The 20,972-nt window shown below is 35.6% G+C and overlaps 2 protein-coding genes across 11 annotated transcripts in view; both read left to right on the plus strand.

Moving 5' to 3' along the window:
* Positions 1-20,972, plus strand: part of LOC113500299 (homeodomain-interacting protein kinase 2-like) — a 75,925-nt gene that overhangs the window by 28,984 nt on the left and 25,969 nt on the right. The window lies entirely within an intron of this gene.
* LOC113500301 lies at positions 15,181-19,881 on the plus strand. Its single transcript, XM_026881036.1, has 2 exons — positions 15,181-18,466; positions 18,587-19,881. Exons 1-2 carry the CDS (start codon positions 18,272-18,274, stop codon positions 19,784-19,786), a joined length of 1,395 nt encoding a protein of 464 aa, XP_026736837.1. The 5' UTR covers positions 15,181-18,271; the 3' UTR covers positions 19,787-19,881.

Raw genomic sequence — 20,972 nt, forward strand, 5'->3', positions numbered from 1 at the left:
TATAACAATAGGTTTAAGTGCACCGGCAAATGGAACGGTAGAAACTCGGCTGGCGAGGTCGGGGCAGGCGGCGCAAGCGACGATAATGGACGCCTTTCTCACAGAGAAAAAAACTTGTTAGTGGTTGCGCCCGCAATGAATGTCGCAAGGAAACAGTCGCTATTGGAATTGGAAAACAAACTGACTATAACGGCAATCACGACAACTTGCTGCATCTCCACAAGGAATTTAAACTCTTGAAATATTGAAAACTATTCAGTCAAGTCGACCTTTAAAAGCTTATAAAAGTCTTTTATATACCAACGCCTCTTCGATTCAATTTAAACCGTAATGGCTTTTGTTTCATCAGAAATCTTGGAAACTTTGTTATCGTTTTTGTTCAATAAGGCGAAATGGGTAAGGTTTTTTAGCTTACAGAATATAATATGAGTACAATTTGGACATAGTTGTGTTATCCTTATTCCCTGATACAACCCGCATGAGACTTATTGGACATTCTCGTCCACCCTCTTCGTCGTATCTAAACAATTTGTTTAAACGACGACGAGGTCAGTGCCGATCGTAAACATAACTCTTAAACCTTCGGACGTTATCAAGGCTCCCACAATGCCACAATTGAGTACATTTTTTTGTTGTTCGTCAAAAAAATCAATATGCTCGAGGGAATTTTCGTTTATCATTGCCTGTTTTTGTCATTTACGCGTTAAACCTCTTAAATGTAAAGGTCTCTCTCTTACAAAATTAATTCTCTAAAAAACTCCTTTAGAGGAAACCTCATCAGTTCTACGATTATTAGATACAATATTTTGGCACACCCAGTCACCATCTGCTGAGGATGACACTTTGTATGTAAAAGAGAATATGCGTGACTCAAACAAAGCTATGTAATTTGAACTCTAGCCAGCTCTCTGTTCAATAGAATTGGATTTCTAAATTCGTTATCTTTAGAAGGTTTTCTTCCGTACCTAATATGACTTTGTCAACGAAATATACTCCAAATATATCTCAATACAATATAGTGTATGCTTGCGTAACAGGCGCACTTAAAGGTGAATAAATTCAATCTTCAAATAATTGGTTATTGTCTCCACTTAGTTTGAGTGCGTCACACGCTCCGATAGACGAGGCGGCGTCGCTCTAGCTGAGACGCTCGCAACGGTGTCTGCAACAAGGACAGGGTACAAATAAAGTAATATAGACAGCTGTATTTGGAGGTTCAAGAATATAGTCGACGAATTATACGAGCGACTCCCGGCGACCCATAAACCTGCGGCCATAACTAGAAAGACCACTTTAAGGATGTATGCTCGCTGCACAGTTGGAGTTGCCGATTTATGGTTGTCACTGGCTGACTTCCAGAAATAGTAAAATGTATCACCCTCTTGTTTTCACTCACGCGTAAAGTACATTTGGCTTGTAAACTAACTTCCTTGTTTAAATTTATCAGACACGTAACTTTGTAACATCAATCTGTGACCAATGTCTTTTGAGCACGACATTCCGAAATTTTGATCGTAACGATCTGACGTGCCTATTCACCATTTGGGGTTGGCGAGACGGCCTGACATAGCAACAGCGACTGCTTTGTCAGTTCATCTACCAACATTGTCTAAAATTCAATTATCGTCATGGTAATTAAACATAGTATCGAGGTGGTCTCGCGACTGCACGCCCGACACTCGCGAATGCTTTGCAGAAATTCGCGAAACGCGACGCGTCGTACGCCGCCGCGTGATGTATTTACGATGTTCTGCTTCGTGTAACGGTAGACTAGATTCCAATACCGACAAAATTATGCCATTTAACACATAAGACATTAATTTTTATGAATAAAAATTCTAAATCAAGTTAAGTAAGATGTCTTATGCGTAGGATTTTCAGAGAAAGAAATATGAGGAAAGGTGATCAAATTGTCTGCCTACGTAAGGCAGTCTGACTTAGTAGTCTGAGTAGGAGTCGCAGGTGGGAGCTCTAAGTTATTGTGTCTTACTCGAGTATTGCATTCATTCAAGTACTGCTGAATAATAAACCAGTCACTATTATTCATATACTGACAAACATCTGTGATCTATCTCATCTAGGTATATGAGCTTTTCTGGTTACTCAATTTTCATTCGTTTCAAGCGATATTTTGATTGATAACATTTTCATCTTTATTATCCGCATCCGAATGATGTAAATCTGTCAAGATAATAATAACATTAGCTTATGATAGATTAATGTAGAATAACCACATAATAGTTATCTTGTATTGCACCACATTACGTAGTTTGAAGTATAGACTAGACATTGACATTAACATGTTTCGCAATGATTACATCATTCAGCCAAAAGCACAACAATCTCCCGAAATGAGTGCCAGGGCCGGTATTATTAATATTTATTGTAACGTTTATTTTCGAAAGAAGCTCGATAAGTATTTTACCGTTGACGTAAATCGTCGTAGATTCGGGACGCTCAGAAAATAATTTTATTCTGTTTGCTACCAGATTTCCTATACACAGCATTTCGATTTAAAATGCGAAACAATTTTAAAAAAGGAAATTGACTTCGACGAAGACGGGCATTTTCAGGAAAGATTTCGTACAGACGGATACAAACACCGAACCAAGGGAAAAACCGATGGGTGATTGAAGGGAAAACACAATGAATAGAAATAGCACGTGCCTTTGACAGAGCCATTACTGCTTGATCTGTTGGCTACGTCATATTGTAATTTTGCATTTGTTTCATAAGTAATAAGCCGTCGAGCTTATAACAACGTGAAATGCCTGTTCGACTGTGTGACGTCATACTGGTGTGGGCTTTCCTCGCGTGAATCATAGAGGGGCGCCTGTCGCGGTGCCGCAGCCACGTGCTGTACCTTCACACCAATGTATTAAATGACGCACAAATCAATGTAGTAAGTAGGTACTCATCTCGATAAACCTACACATGTCGTGTTCTTAGTATAAACCTATTAAAACAGACTTGAATTTCCTGGATCTCAGTCTGAATACTTAATTATCGTAATGGTCAGCAAGAAAAACGGAACGAATGGAAATAGTTAATGAATCTATAATGACAAGTGACGATCAAACTTAATCACTTCGTCGAACCAGACAATCTGAGAACAAACAAATAAATTATAATCAATAGTGATTCTTATATGTGGAAGCCAATCACAGTCGTGACGTCACAGCTTCTGCTTCCGTCTTTATTCAAGGCGTGTGTTATTGTTTGATTACTTTGATTGCGGAAGTAGGCTGATCTTAAACAAAGAGAAATGGTTACAAACAAATATACTAACACCGTTTCATAGTTGAAGAAAATCAAAATGCTGATTTTACTGCAGTGGTAATGTTTGGTACGTTTTAAATACCTGCAAATAACTCCGAGATTAAACGGTTGCTCGTGCCAATAGAAATAAACGTAAGTAGAGTGCAGCTAATCTCTACGTTACGATCATCCAAGTCATTATTAGACAGAGCCGTCGCGAGGGAACTCGTCCGAGCCAGAATCAACTCTATTGATAATAAAATATTGTGTGTTTATACTGATACACAACTAAATTATAATGGCCTTACAATATGGAACCCAGTAATGAATCTTAACAACCCACACGTCCATCGCTAAAGTGCATCAACATTGCCTCATTGAGTATTAAGTTTCAATATTCAATGACGTCATCACTGTCTGAAACATTTCGGTTTCCGAATTCAAAGTACGTGAGTCAGAGGGTACCGGAATGGTACAAAATGATTCCCTGTTTAAATATAAATCGAAGTTGGGACGGCACCCTTGTACGTGGTTCCGCGCGTCGCGGTCGTGACTAAGGCACGGTACACGATACTGTGGAAATAAACTCAAGTAGGAAGGTGGTAAATTTAGTACGATCGGTAATTGAGCGCGTAATGTATTCTTAAGTATGTTATGTTGGAAAGGTGAGCGGCGTCGGGAAACGCGAATGGTAACGCATAAATTTACTAAATGCAAGCTAAATTCGTTTCAAATGATTTAGTGTAACGGTGGTATTGAGTTTTCATATTAGGATTGCTGTAAAACGTATAAATATCATAGATCAGAGCCCCGACGTTCAATAACTTAAAATGCATTGAACACAAATAAAAATCGATGTGTGCACAACGAATGAAACCAAACACTGTTCTTTGTGCCATTCAATTTGAAAAGTCAATCAATTGGATCCAAGGATTCTGATGTTTCTCACAGTTACTGGAATTGTATTGCCGCGGTTCACGTTTTGTACGAAACTGAATAAAAAAATAATAGCATATATGATGCAATGTGACCTTGACATGTTACTATAATTCTGATGATAACATTATTCTAGATAATGTGCTCCAAGGTATGACATTTGTTATGCAACTCTTTTACTTAAGTTTTTTATATGGTTTGATAGCTTGTTCGATGAAACTTACTAACATACGCTAGTTGAATGTATGCTAACCAAAACCTAGATTTAGTTTAAGTTCTTTATAACATGACTCAATTCATTATTTTTTGTTTTTTGTTTCTAGGTAAGCAGAACCTACATACTGTTCAGTAAGTTATTTAATAATTTTCTATCCCGTTTGTCCACAAGGCTCCCTGCCTTTTAGTTCTATTTCAAAATGTTGTGCAAACTGTTTCCACATTACCTTCGTTTTATAATTATATTTGTATTTAAACAACCTATATGGACCTAAATCACTGACTGTCACAGAAATGGGTCGTTCCCTACAAAGGGCGTCGGTACAACGTGTCTCGGACAGTGGTCTGCCGGTGACAACACGACACAGGGACCTGTTTTATTCCATTTACGTACCCCACAACAATGCTACATCTCCCAACTCTGTTCACGTTATTCACGGTCGCAAAAACGTATATTTGCTTGTTTTTAGAGTAGTATGTTTATCTTGATAATCTGACAACCACAGTATCTACGAGATAAAACACACACACATACCCCACTTCTTTTTAAATTTTGTTTCAATAGTTGACATCACCCAAAAGATTCCATCCTTTAGTTACTTACTATTTTAAACTACAAAGGAGCAGTTGAAACATTTTAATAATTAATTAATGAATAAAATTATCATCAGCAGTAGTCGTAGGCGAAAATTGGCTCACCCAGACTTTAATCTTTAATAATAAACAAATTAGTTGGCTGATATCAAACGGACAGTATGTCTGTCAATTCCATATTTACTCGGATCTATTTTGAGTGGCTGACATTAGTCTTTCGTCACCCAGTAGGGCGGCGGACTTAAACCGAATGAGTTTATATGCAAATGCCGTCGCCCATACATAATGCAGGCAAGACACCTTTATAAACCTCTCGCTGTCTACCCACCAACCAGTTAAAGGATTGTTTTACGCCTCTGTTTACTTCTAAGTAGTTTAAATTGTCGGTCATACTGAAATAAACTTACTTACACATGTGACATTTTTATTTCGATGAAATTAAAATAGGGCTTTCGAAAATCAAAAGTATGTAGTGTAGGTATAAAATTCGCGCTCTGTATATTTTATGTCAAGATGGGAAAGAGATTTACAGTAATAAGATACATATGTACATACCTACTCGTGACATTGTATTACTGTTATTAGTACATGATTGACGTTGACGATAGTATTATGTATATGTATATGTATATTATGTACTCATGTAGAGCTGACAAACAATTAAATGTATTAATGTTTCAAGATATCATACATACACAATTATTACGCAGACAGACTAGATCATTATGTGGTCTAGCTTGCTTGAATAGTAATACCTAGCTTTCAACCCTTACTTATCATTAATTAATAAATAATTCAAGTCCAATTAGGTTTACGAGAGCACTTGTCGAAAAACAAACCTCATTTAATACAACAGAGAACTAACATCAAACTCCTAAACTCCACGCAGCCAACCAAAATAAACAGCGAACTAATATAGCCTTGAAATTACCTTACTATTTCAGTATTTTCTCTTACAAATCCATAGGAAATTGCTACAAAAACGAATGCTGTTTAAACGTAAATCGTTCTTCGATCGTAGCAATAAGATACGAAATCGCGTGTCACATTATGTAGCAGCGAAGGCAGTTGCTCGATACAGCCAGGTTTCTTATTTCCGTCAGTCGGTGGCCATTGCGTTATCTGAGCGAGGATTTGTCGTCGCCGGTTCCTTCGCATCCGGACCTCGATGCGCAGAAAATGAGGGGAATAAACAAACGAACACACCACCTTTTGTTACTCTCGTGAGGAATAAACAGATAAAATGTAAAGATATTTGCTGATATGGGAACTTATTTGCGCGTGCAAACTGCATTTTATGATCGTATTGTAGAGGTATGCAAAACACTGCAATATATTGCGTAAAACACTTAAACATTTTTATATACTAAAACTTTAATTTCGGTAAGCAAAAGGCTTGGTTAATAGCTATTAAACCAATCCTTTTTAGTGATTAGGTTACACAAGATTTACTTTGCGTAGCTGTTTTGTTTAGCCGTATTAATTACTTTATAGTGCTTCGTTATGTAATGTTAAACTGTAGTTTGTGTACGCCACCCTCCCAGGATGACGTCACAAGGGTGGTTGGTACCTTCTTTTCACAATTACTTGCTCATATTCGTGAAGCTGTATGTTCCAATTTAGTCTTTTGGCAATATGATAATGTTGTGCCTAGATAAGTTGCTTGAATTTTGAACGTTGTTAGGATCAATATCAAAGACTTGTTAGATATGAAATAGTTTTTAACCACGTTTTTACGTGTTAAAGGTACAACTTTTTGCCTTTTCGACTACCCTAATTGCATGAAGAGGGATTTATCCAAAACGCGTTTAGTATTTATTACATGTTTTGGACTACACTGTTACTAGTGTATAATCATCGCAGAACACCTAAAGCATTTACTTTAGGAGGTCAGGTGGAGAGTCGAGGGTTTAAACACAGCCTGACGAGGTGGATGCACTTTCAGGTCCTTGACACGATTCGAATCAGCCTTCATTTACTCCACATGAAATGCCATGGCACTTATAGTAAAATAGGTATGACACGGTTCACATGTAGGTGAGCCAGGCATAGTAAATGTGTCGTTTCACATTTTGTCTTTACCTAGCTTTGCCTGAATAAAACTCGGATGTTGCAGTGTGTTTTCTTTGCATTTTAACCAATATGTATATGAAATATTATTAAATAGTTTGGATGGGTTAGCCGTGAAAGCACCTAGAGCTTATGAATATGGATATTAACGTATAAACTTTCAGTAAATGATTGTTTATTGGGTTTTAAATGAAATGTAGCAGTAAAAAAAGTAATTTTGTTTCATCGTGGATAATTTACATTTGCAAGGTAGTGCGGGTGTGGATGAGTAATCAAAAAAGTACCTATAACAATCATATATCACTTAAAGAATTCTAATTAGTGTTGCGAGGATTATGTTGAATTATCAGTATTAAGTGATATTGATCATGATTCAGGATTACGATACTAGATAGTAATCGTAACAAATACTAGAATTATGTTTACTATAGGGGTCGCCCCGCAGTACAATAACGTAATCTACACTAATATATAAAGCTGAAGAGTTTGTTTGTTTGTTTGAACGCGCTAATCTCGGGAACTACTGGTCCAAATTAAATAATTATTTTTGTGTTGAATAGACCATTCATCGAGGAAGGCTTTAGGCTATAAAACATCACGCTGCGACTAATAGGAGAGAAGATACAAAGGAAAATGTGAAAAAAATAGGGCAGGTATAAATCATCACTCATATCTTCTACCCACGGGGACAAAATCGCGGGCAACAGCTAGTTTATTGATAATTATCATTGAATTAGCCAGCAAATTAGCAAATGACATGAGTCCAAATTTCCTACGTAAATTCATAATTTAATGATGGACGATTTCAAATGGTACCTGATATTTCTGTTACACCAAATTAGTCCAAATTAACTGTTCCACTTTATATTTGTTTTATACAATACCATTCCGTTTTAAAGTGGCCCAATTTCAGCCTCACTTCGTTTAATTGTTTTATCTAAATTCATTTCGTTTATCTGCGCAATTAATTTAACCGCTACCGCTTTATCGCACTTTAAAATTTGTTTGCGCTTTTATAGAATTTAAAGCTAAGGCTTAAAACCTTTAATTTATAACTACTACCTGCCCTTTTAACATGCTCACCAAATTTGGAATGACCAAGAGACGTGATCAAAACAATACATAACATACACTTGTATCGATCACGTATACCGCCCACATTAGTCTCAAAGCCTCTTTCTATGACTAACTAATGAGTTTTCGTAGCGTAGGAACCGGTCTTGGAGTAGATGTACCCAATTATCATCCCGCTCTATTCATAATATGTGCCGGTGCCGTGGGCGACTCTCGAGACCATCCGACGGATCTAGCCCACGTACTTAGACTTGAGCACCCAGCCGTCCGGAATTATAACGGATGCGTCCCAGTTTTTGAACGAAATGAAGGATGTATGGAGCATGGAGTATTTCAAAACCTTGGTGCTATTGATGGTAGTTTGAATAGTGCAAAATGCCAACATGAAACTTTTTTACTTATAGAAAAGACACAATCCGGTTCATTAATAATTTGCAGATCGTTTGGAAAACTATGTGTAATCGTTGGCGATAAAAAACACTATCTATTAAAATATTGTGGTGAAAACTTATATAAAAGTTCGCAAGTAAATGTGTCCCTAATAAGACCTCGACAGTTATAAGCTCTTTTCAAGGAAAATACAGCACTTAAAACATATGCAGACCGTCTCACACTCTCAGCAGTTTGATCTTATCTAAGCCAGCACGTTTAGCTTATGTATCTTGAAACCCACTTTCCGATCTCGTTTCATATCGAACGTAAAATTATTAAAAAGTTATGAATCTTCAATCTAAAAGAAGGTCGACTTCCAATTTAATAAGCGTCTGGATATCAGAATTTTTACTTTGAACAGCGACCACGTAACCTTTGCTGCCACCCACGCTATGGAACCCGTATTCTTAAGTTAGATAAACGGTTGATTTTATCTTTCTTACGGTTTCTAATTTAGTAAAATAACTTGTCTTCTTTTTAAATAAAAGCTGTGTCTTCAAGCTTACGAATTCTGTTATATATAGAGATTTTTGATAATACATCTTTAATTGAATTTCACAATGCAATAGAACGTCACGGCATAAAATTTCGATAGAACCATAAGCGTAGTGGTGCAATTATTGTATAGCTAGCTACTTATTGCGTTGCGTCTAGTTTGCGAACTCACGTATTGTCCTAGCTGCCATAGGTACGTGTTATCTAATATAACGTTTTAAAAGAACTCGGTATTACATCAGCGCTACGCAATTCATTGTTCGCTTGATAAAAACCCTCTACCGTAAAATGTCGGGTTCCAACTAGACGTCTCAGATAATATCGTTTTCCTATCTCTAGATATGTTCTAATAATTACCATAATTAATGTTTTGTAATGCAGTATTGACTTATCTACATACGGTATGTGTATTATTGCTAATTGGGATGATATACATTTTTTTCAGTGGCCTTGTAGTGTTATATGTATAAAAATCGAGACGTATTTTTACGCTTAAAGTCACGATTGTTTATTAATTTCATAAAATCGTTACGTCACAAGCCTAAACCGCAAAGTCACCGCGTCAATTTTTATTCTACTTATAGAAAAAATACAACGTCTACAATGTTTTAATCATCTAATTGAAATTTTTACCTTTTCATCGTCCTTATTACTGTGACAATATTTCTGTAATGACTTTTGCGACACATGTAGACCATTATGCCTAGTCGGCCATCTTCGATATTGTTCCTTAGGCATTTCCGATCCGTTATTTTACCCCTGTAGTATGCTAGAGTATCTTACTTAAGTATTCTTGTAATTTTTATTTCTAATTAAGCTCGTAGTTAGTTTGTGTTGTGTGACATAGCATGTTAATTATTATTTCTGCTTTATGATGGTTATATTTCGCGTGTCCCAATTTACTTTTAAATTGGAAGCCCTATTCTGGAATGAGCAAAACGAAATTGTAAATTGACTTTGCTTGCAGCGTACAATGTGTATGAGGAATACAGTCTTTATGATTTCATTTTATGAAGTAGGTTTGTTGAAACACAGAATATGTTGTACCGAAATTTTCCATCATAATTAGCAAGCAAACTATACCATTATCGTTTTACCCTTATGTTTGTTATTTGTCGTAGTAGATAGAATACAGTAGAAATAATGTAGTTTGTATATAGTCACAGTAGCGCTTGGATGCATAGCTTGATGCTAATGCGTCGTTACTAGCTGGTTGCAGTGTCGATCGCTGCATCCAGATTCCAAGACGCTACATAAAAACTGAAAGTCGTCATCGTGCATCGTTGCGTGTAACACTGCATCGACGATTTTCAGGACACATGTTACTTCAGTACTTTTTGCTTTGAATATATTTTTATGAAAGTGCGATGTATGTTTAATTAATGAGTTGATTGTTATCAAGTTTGCCAATGCTTTGCTATGTAGTTTTTTAGATTTGTGTGTGCTGTAGTTTTCATTAGATATGTAGATTGTGTTGCACATTTTAGTAGTGTTTTATTTCTTCATTTTGTTTTGTTTCTTACCTCACAGACCTATATAAGATTGTGTTTAAGGAACCTAGTTAAAAATCAAGTAATTTTAAAGTTAACAGTAATTTGCATTTTCATCAAAATATTTCTAATAAAGAAGACTGTAGGTACTACTGTCCTGCGTAAACGATGCAACGGTGGCGACAAAGAAAAAAGGAATTATGAAACTCCCTGACTCACCTTACACCGTAATTGCTAACATTCGCGTAACTTTAATTTATTTAGCCCAGCATTGCTACATCTGAACGCTGCCAGATGTTCAAAATTGCTACGTAGTAGCGTACAAAGTTAAATTACTTTGAATTCCAATGAGCTTTCCCAACTGCTCGTCATAGCCGTACAGTACAGAGAACCTCACGTCGCTTTGAACTCTGATTTTACAAGAACCCTTATTCAAACACAATTAGGTTGATTTTAGCAGGTCATTTTAACCTTTGAAATCAGTTTACTGAAGGTATCACTATGTTTCTCTTTCTCGTGAACTACTGATTCTTGTATAGTCTCAGTTTCCTGAAGCTATTCTTAAGTTTGTTTCTCTAAACCAGAATTGGGACGAACATCTGCAGACCATATTGATGCACATGTACAATACACTGTTCGGTTGAATCATAAGAAAAAATCGAGTTTAATTCAACTTAAACAGAATTATAGACATAGATGTTCCAATAGCTTTTTTAACCAGTAGTGTAACTCAAACACCCGAAAATCCCATATTCACGCCGCGATAAACTATTCGCTTCGTGTATACGTTTACGGTGCTATATCTTCACACCATCCGTTCGCATGACTGAAACAAAATTACTTTTGATATTGGATAAACCCTTGAGACCGCACTACTCCTTAACACTTGATGGAAGCTATGGGTCTGTACCATGGTGATAGGGAGACCGCCCCGTCATGGGCAATGGCCCGCGAATATGATTGATACTCTCTCAGATCTTGGCAAAACCCTCATGTATCACTGGCATCTTGTTACTTTGGAGTGTCAATTTTGGGTGTCTGATGTCTAGATCGTTAGATTTATTGAGATTCTTTAGCCTCTTGGTAGGTTTTACGGCTTACGTCAGTGCTTTTAATCTGATTTTAGTAACAATATAAGTTTTCTTTGTAACACGCTTTGTTAACCGTGAGTGCCGCATTTACGCGTATCATTTAAAATAAAAAAATATAACATGTTGTGTACTTAGACAAAAGTTCTTCAGTAGATGTTAACTTGCCTGAAATTCAAATAAGTTAAACAGGAAAATCGAACAATAACATCAACTACGCGATACATATTTAAAACGTCTCCACATCAACATTGTCGATATTATTCAGGTCGCCACGAAAACATATTTCGTAATGTATAATGCAATTTCCATATTCTTATGGTAATTCGAGGCTTATGTCTCGCCGTTTGCCATGACCTCTGTTCCCACGTGTAAACTGTTTCGTGTGACGTCAATATGGAGCTCCTGTCTGACCTTAAAACACATGCTTGTTACCTGGATTTATTTCTGGCACGAAATTGGTTTATTAAGCAATTTGCGACGATTGAAGGTATTTGTTTGTCCCCTAACAAGCTCAATGTTTGAATAGGAAATTATTGCTTTAATCAAAGGATTATTATTTTTAATCATCCATAGAAATTTATTCTGGGGTATTTATAGAAATGACGAATAACAAATCTAATCAAATCCCAGATTGGTAAAAACTTCGGGACCACACAAATTCATCGTTCCTCAAACCTCAGACATTCGATACTGCACCTGCAAACAATCGGCTCATCAATTTGTCATTAGCCTTTAAGCTCGCTTTATTGCAATACACAGGCGTTGAGAAAATACTCGACGCTTTTTGTGGCTAAATAAACCAATGTAGGAGCGACCAACATACACATTCTCGACATTGTTTTTCTTGCCTATTGACGGTAGTAATAGAAAATTCTTCTGATCTATCAGTTTACCGCCATCTCTTAAAGCAATATTATGTTACTCACTTGTGTAAGCGGGACAGCACACTACCCAGCGTAGCGACGTCCCCCTTGCACAACGGCACAAGAACTGACGATCGCCCTTTTATATTAAAACCTCGTTGGGTGCAAAAGATTACTTTATACCACATACCTAAGAATTATATAACTTTTACCACTACGAAAGATATTACATAATTTGCGGTTACAATTTACACGGTGACAATCATCAAATCATTTTGTCGACTTATATAAGGGCGAAATTAAACTGTTTCCATTCTTTAACAAATAACCTTTTTACTTAAGTCTTTTACAATAGCTCGCAAACCAGGATATACTTTTATACTTTCTCGTTTACGCATGCAAATGTATAGAACTACAGTGCATACAGTACGTACAGTAATAAGCTAATTAGCTACGAGTTAACGCAACCCTAATTAGCATAGGTCGGTCGTTTACGTCGACTGGTCATTTCATCATAGTTCTACGTTTGTGCCACGTTCATTCACTGCGTTATTATTGCGCATCAGATCTCTTTGACAAAGGACGCCTTTTCCGGACGTTTTTTTATCTTCAAATAAAGGATTTCCGCATTAAGGAAACAAATCCTTGTTTCGTGAGGATTTCACGAACTTTCAAGTCATATACACAAAGACTTCCCGAAATGACTTGAATGTCATGTATGACTGGCGACTCAGAAGAAGCATTTGTTCATCACACAATGTCTTAGGCGTGCGTCGAACCCGCGACACGTTGCGCTCTGTGGGTTTGGAGTGGTTACCTTACAGCTTGAGGTTATCCTAGTAAACCTGTTTAAATTCTGCAGAGAGCGCTGTATATCTCCGTAGTTGGCTTGAATGTCGCTTTTTTGTAATATTTCTGCATAAGAAGTCATTACTAATTTGGCTAAAATAGTATCATGAAATTCACTTAAACACTAATGTTAATATAAATCGAAATGAAACTACTTTTACGGATTTTATCGCGGTTTAATTTTAGATTTTAGTTCCCGACGTTTCGAAACCTTTGCAGATATCATGGTCACGGGCAGACTAATAATATAAATCTTCAAAATTCTCATCTCAAAATTAAACTTAAAGGTATATACGTCATGTCAGTTTGTTTTCAACTATAAATTGGTACGATATTGATAAGACTGGATCAGACCAATAAAACGACAATACACGAACAACAAAGCACGTGTCCTTCACGGGTCGTTAGCATCCAATGTAGATGATTGTGATACGAACTTCTGACGCATTTGATAACGAACCCACTCGCATAAAAATCGAATGTCTCACTATACATATTTTACGTCGTCCATACTTTATATCAGACATTCAACGTAAATATTAGAAATTTAAAACCCCAAGATGTTTGGCATCCAGTCAGAACAGGTGCGATGGAACGTAGCAACTTTGATCTAACCACTGCAATATAAATTTTAAGCTTAGACTGCAGTCGGATTTATGACCCAGCTGTGAAGCCAAGTAAAGTGGAAATATTTCTTACGAGAACTAACTGTAGGTAGTAGGTTTGTGAGAAACTGAATAAGGGATAGACTTCACTGGTTATATTTATCAGTGCCTTTATTATAAAGCAGTAAGGTGTATATTTGTAATTCATTGTTATTACTGATATATACTCGATTGTATTGGTCTGAAAATTCAACGCACGTTTCGAAGCTGGGAGAGACTGAAGTGGTTGTGGAAACGAGAGAGAGCTATAACACGTAGAGCGGTGTCTCTCTTCCGCAACTGCAACAGTTTGCCTTAACCGTCAGGGTACAACCTCAATTAAATTCACAATTATGTCCAAATACAGTAACAGCTATTGTTAAATCAAGTGAGAAGCGCGGCGCACGCGCAGCAATAACTAATCGTAATTGTATCCGCCTCTCATTTATTAAAACGTGACTTGGTTCGTGCGCAGGAGTCGCGAAACCACTATTGATTGACGTAAAGTATCATCTCTCATCATTAGTGAAGAATTTTACAACTATAACTCTAGCTTACCATATCTAATTTAGTTTTTTATAACAACAAATATTTGCTTCTTTAGAATGACTTAGTTTCTTCTTTCTTTCTTTCGACTATCTGGTTAATACTTTGCAAGTCATTCCGAAAGTGATTATAAATGATTGAGATAAACAATGGATGGAAATCTCGTTACACTCCCAGAATCACGTACAAAATCTTCAGTATAATATGTTACAGTAAAATTCATATTATCACAATATTTCTAGAACACTGTTATATCAATGTCGCGTGAGTTAACAACATTTTTATCGACTAATCTTGCGGTCCATGATCTTAGATTTAGTTCCTAATGGATAAAAATCAGTCAATGGTCGGTTCTTCCTCACGAGTCACGCATGCTATTAACAATTAAACGTACAGTGGTCACACGATACATAACTGTACTGATTTGGGAGAGGAAATTATGTAAGAATTGGACGCGAAACGCGTGAATAGGAAGTCTAGTGGGTTCTAAACGGCGCAGAACGACACTGGTTTCAATAATACGGTAGAGTAAAAAAGTTCTCCTTTTTTAAACATTATTTCGCCACATGATTGACTTTTTTTTATTTTTGACAAAATTTTTGTATCTCATAATTGTTGTGTTGTTTAAAAAATACCTGAAAAAAAGCTTACTTTTTTTCAGGTATTTTTTAAACGTTAATGTGATGGCTCTAAGTGCGCGGTTCGAAAATTTAATTCCTATTTTTAAGCAAGAAACTTTGAAAAGTTAAGATGTATACAATTTTTGATTTGCATTTACCTTAGGCAGGAACTTAATAGGCTAACGAGTCCGAAAAGAGGTCCTGTGCTTTCAGCGAATTATAGGATTATTCATTTATTATTATTTATTTGAACTGTTTGAATTATAATACTGTTTACTTTTACATAAAACCCCACAAAACTATTTGATGTTTCAAAAAAATAATCGAACTCAACCAGTTTAAGGAGCAAATTGGAAAAAAAGCCTAGAAGAGAAATACGTTTGTTCGATTACGAAGGACACGTCGTATTCTTTTTTTCCTAAACTGTTGTTATAATGCTGAAATGACTGATGGATCGAAGGTAATTAAACGCGTAAATCTTGATTAGTTGAAATAAATCACGTTTAATAAAATCCTTTAGGTGCGCCCTTATAGAATAATTATATTTTAATATCTCATACCGACTTCAGTATCGAAGCAATTTCACGTTTAATGATCAAATCTAGTCTTAGTATTTCCCGGCAAGTTAATAGCTTATATCCTGTATTCATAACTATATCTCGTTTTAACTAGATTCTGCTGGCTTTACTGATATATACCAGTTCCCAGAATTAGTAGACTTGAGAGTATTATGGCTTGCTTTTAGTGATAATATAAAAACTGAAACTACATTGATACTTTACCAAGAGACTAGGATCGCTGTGAATTGGAAAAAATCTAATCAACCCCTAATTTAAATACATCAAAACTTTTTAATGGGTTAAGTGAATCGAATTAAAAGACAATGTCTTAAGATGGTATTGCCATTATTACCAATTCATTAGAAGTAAGTCCTGGACATAAAAATCGCATATAAAATGTCGGTCGACTAGTAGATAAGGCCAGAGGGCCTATAAAAGTATCAACATCTCTTAAAGCAATATTTCAGCAGTAAGAGAAAGACGGCACTACGCCGCGTAGAACGACGTCTCGCTCTAACACAATCATTGTTCCACAACGGTCCTTCTTTGTAAAAGTGGTGGCAGGGCCCCAGTTTATCTAGCTCGATGTCGCGTCGACTGGTTTAGAACCGGACCACGTTGCGTTAAAGCAAGGTTCACTAGATGTCATAGATACACATAGATAAACTAATTTCAACCTTAAGACAAGGCAATAAAAGCCATCTGTTGATCAGTAGTTTATCATCTATCACCTGCTTCTATTATGTTCGCTAGTTCTAACCTTTTTCTTTGAGAACTAATACTGTCTTAATCCTCATTCACAAGGATAGTAACGTGGCGATGGGAATCGATATATTTTTGCTCCGCTTAAAGGAGTACATACTTAAACCTTTACTAATTTGACTCGAATATTAAATCACTGTCTAATTATTTAATGTTAATCACCTGCCAGAGGTAAATGCGAAACGATATTGTTGTCGGGCTGACGCGATAAATACCCGTTATTGAGTAAACAATTATTAATAATGTATTGTTAATCCCAGTCCGCTTGCTACTTTCTTTCATTGAACAAACACTCAAACAAGTCAATTGTCAACGGTAGCATTCGGTAGTCAAATATAAATTGATGAATAGTAGAGTATTTAGGACAGTCGTATGTTAAACAAGTTTGGTAACTTACTGTACACACTCTCCTATATTATGTTAGTATACACACTATTTTGATATTAGATTGTTATGTGTAGAATGATTATTGTGTTATAGCAAAAGGCAAGGAAATTAGGTACAGTAGGTCAGAACTGCTTTTCATAACATTATTTACTATGTGCTAGTATTAACATTATGCTGTAAATAGATTTGGTATTTAGTTCTGTAACGGTATGTAGCACTTGTTCTTAAGAGTTAGTTCGAACGGATCCGCCTTCATCTGATCCTCCTGAAGGATCAGTATTATTTAATATTACTTTTTATTCCTAACCGATCCCCCTTGAAGCAGGATCAGAATTAAATATTAAAAATCGATTCCTAACGGATCCACCTACCAATTACAAGTCAGAAACAAAATGTAACTATATCTAAGTTTTTATTTGTTGGTAGATCACTAAATTAATTATAAGTAGGTACCTATATTAAGGTACCTGTGAAATATAACAATATTGGCAATTAAGGCTCTACCACTTATATTGCTAACTTATTTTAAATAAATTGATGAAATAGTGACATTACTGGATATGACCTTGAAACCTTGGTAACATTTTTTTACCTGCGAAATGTGGTGGCGCGGCACAACCAATCAGCGACGAGTGTCCGAGGGCATTTCTAGCAGTTATTCATAATTATAGTTGTGACAATGCCACACAGCTCGTTATCGATAAAAGGATGCCGCTCGGATGCATTATTTCCTTAACGTTTCTCTTAATTACCTGTTATTGACTACCGACAAATCCCTTATTTATTGTTGTCACACAACACTAGAAGTGCAAGCGAGAGTTCGGATATATCTATAAGTGGGAGCGAGAGATCAGATAAAAATGGCTTATGACTCGGTTCACATGTTTGTAATTTAGCTCAATCATAGTACTCCGATTTACCCTGAGTGAGGGGTTATCTCTGTGTATAATTGTGTATTAGTGTCTTCACTTTGCTTTTTTGTAAAACAATCGCCGAGAAATATAATTTTATATAAAGTGTGTTAACTAGATAAGTAGGTAAGTACTTTTTTACTATCCTTGTATGTGTAGAGGTGCATGAATGTCCTTCTTTTATTTTTTCTTTATTTAGTATTCATTAACATGAAATAAGTAACAATTGCTTATATTATAGTAATTAGGCGGCCGTATGGTGCCTAATTACTATAATGTAAATAGAATTTCACATAAGCGACCACTTCATCTCCTATTGCAAAATAACTTTTCTCGATACTGTATAATAAGCTTAAAAAAAAAAGAGAAATTTTAGTTATTTTTGATAAGTTAGATGTTAGCGTAGCAGACTTTTAAGATATAAGACTATTGCACAGGATGAATTAAATTACTATAACTTTATTGCTTTTAGAATGTCACAAGATAATAGTCAGCCGTCGACTTCTGCCAACAACTCTGGAGAGTTAACATTTATAAAAAGGAATGGTGGCATAGTTTTGTTGAGAGCCGGTCACCAATACTCCAAGAAGACAGATTATAAAAGTGGATGTTCAACGTGGAGATGCATTAATTGGCGCAAAAAATGCCAAGGATATATAAATATTAAGGTAAGTGTTTTTTTTTTGTTTTTACTGTGTGATGGTTTAGGTAGGTAATTATGCGGTCAGTGGGTATCCTGCTCTTTAAAAATCCTGAGATTGATCTAATTTATTTTATCGTTATTTTAGGAAAACAAGATCATAAAAGAAACAAATCATCAATGCGAGCCCAATGAAATTAATAATGAAATAGCTCTAAAGCTACATGAATGCCGAGAAAAAGTTGTATCCTCAAATTTTTCACCAGTAACCAAAATTTATAATGACCTTGTGACAGAATTTAACGATTCAGGCATGAATCTCTTAAAAGCGCTTCCAACATTCGAAAATATTAAAACCACATTGTATTACGCAAGAAATAAAGAAGCTGGTGTTTCAAAAATACAATGTAAACAGCCCGAAGAAGTAACAATACCATTGCAGTTTAAAGATTTTGTTTTAGCGGATTACTATGACGAGTCTACCAATATCAGAATAATTGTTTTTGGTCACTCTGAAGTTCTGAAAAACATAAAAAATGTAAATTTTTTTTTGAGTGATGGGACTTTCCAGAGCTGTCCAAAACCATTTGTCCAACTTTATACCATCCATGGTGATCTTGGGAGCGATGAAGAACATACGCGAATAGTACCTATTATGTACGCATTACTTGACAGAAAAAGCGAAGAAGCCTATACAATTCTTTTTCGGGTAATAAAAGACCATATCCCAGAATGGAAACCAGTGAAATACATGACAGATTTTGAAAAGGCAGCAATGAACGCAATAACAACAGTCTTCCCCTCAGTCGAAGTAAAAGGGTGTTATTTTCATTTTACCCATAATGTATGGAAGAAAGCCAAATCGTTAAATTTAACTAAACAAAAGCGACTTCGTAGACATGTGGCACTCTCTGCTTTACTACCATTGCTACCGCGACAATTTATCTCAGACGGTTGGTGCTATATAATGGAAGACGGTCCTGATTCAAAAGAAATACAAGAATTCAACGACTACATGGTGACACAGTGGTTAGAAGACGAAGCTTTTGTAGACATTTGGTGTGCTCATAATCAACGCCACCGCACAACCAACGCTGTCGAAGCATGGCACAAAAAACTGAATAGTTGTCTTCCGAGTCATCCCAACTTGTACCAAGTTTTGAAAGTGTTAAAAGACGACGCAAATTTACAATGCATCAAGATTAATCAGGTTAATTTCGATATGCCAAATTCAAAACGACGTTTACCCAAAGACGTTGCTGCAGACAAATGGTATGAACATGTAACCAACCAACTTTTGGCAGAGCAAATTACGGTTGGTCATTGCTTGGAAAAATTTAGATTATGATTAGGTGCAGGTAGTACCTACTCTTAATCTAAACTTATCTGAACATTTTCCAATTTTTTAATCACATTTTATTTTTCCGATTTTTTTTTCTTGTTTTATATTATCTAAGTTACTAAGTACTTCAAATATTTACTTGTAGAAATATTATTTAAATACTATAGTAGGTATTTCAAATTTTTTTTATTCCGACAAGCTGTTGCTTGTGTTGCTGTTGCTAACTATGAAAAATTATTTAAGTAGGTACCATGTTTTTTTTTAAATGATGCCTTAAATTGTTAATTTTGTGATTGTTATATTTTTTACTATTGTACTTTACATTCTGTGATTTGAAAACTGATTGTGATATTTTAATGATAATATACAAATTATTATAAATAAAGTTGATTTTTAAACAAACAAACCTTTTTGTTCTGACTATTTACCTTTTGTAGAATGCAGGGGGATCGGTTAAGAAATTCAAAATACAAGGTGGATCCGTTAAGAAACTATTAATAATAATTACGCTAGGGGGATCAGTTATGAGGGATCCGTTTGAACTAACCCGTTCTTAAAATAATTAAGCATAATGAGGACAAGGATAGGAAACTTAATTGTTATGGAATAATCTATAGTTTTTTGTTTATTTGTTTGATAGCTTACGAACAATACTGAATGATGACGTTTTTAACATGACGGTTGCGCGGTCTTTCAAATGTCCCATAAGACAAACAAAAATATCTCTCTCATCATAAATAACTTGATACGTATTATATCCCAATGTTCATGAAATAAAAACACCCAAATACAGCTTAATAACAATAAGAGTAAACAACATTTAATAAAAATGTGATATATTAGCGAAATCTAATGGCTGGCCGCCAGCCATATTTCTGTAACTTCAACATAATAAATAAAATTTACTACAAAAATAAAATAGAGCGCTCATAAAAGATAACTACATATTTACCGCTGTAAATTCTGAATAAAAACATTATACCGTTGTTGGAACTAACGTATAGTCTTCTTATTTAGTACCGCAGTAATTTCACCTTAAAGTATTCAACATTGGCTAAACATTTATTAAAAGTCACGTTTCTCACACTTAACCGAGCATAGAATTATATTCAAGCATTAATTTGACGTACATGTTAGAATATTAACACCCCACGTAACCATTATTACGAAGCAAGGTATAAAATTGAGCGAT

This window comes from Trichoplusia ni, chromosome 13, assembly GCF_003590095.1.
Source record: "Trichoplusia ni isolate ovarian cell line Hi5 chromosome 13, tn1, whole genome shotgun sequence".
Taxonomy (NCBI): Eukaryota; Metazoa; Arthropoda; class Insecta; order Lepidoptera; family Noctuidae; genus Trichoplusia; species Trichoplusia ni.

Bases quoted from the DNA above. Each gene is read 5' to 3' on its own strand.
- LOC113500301 (XM_026881036.1), top strand. From the start codon at position 18,272: ATGTCACAAGATAATAGTCAGCCGTCGACTTCTGCCAACAACTCTGGA. The intron at 18,467-18,586 runs GTAAGTGTTTTT...TCGTTATTTTAG, and splicing joins AAGGATATATAAATATTAAG to GAAAACAAGATCATAAAAGA.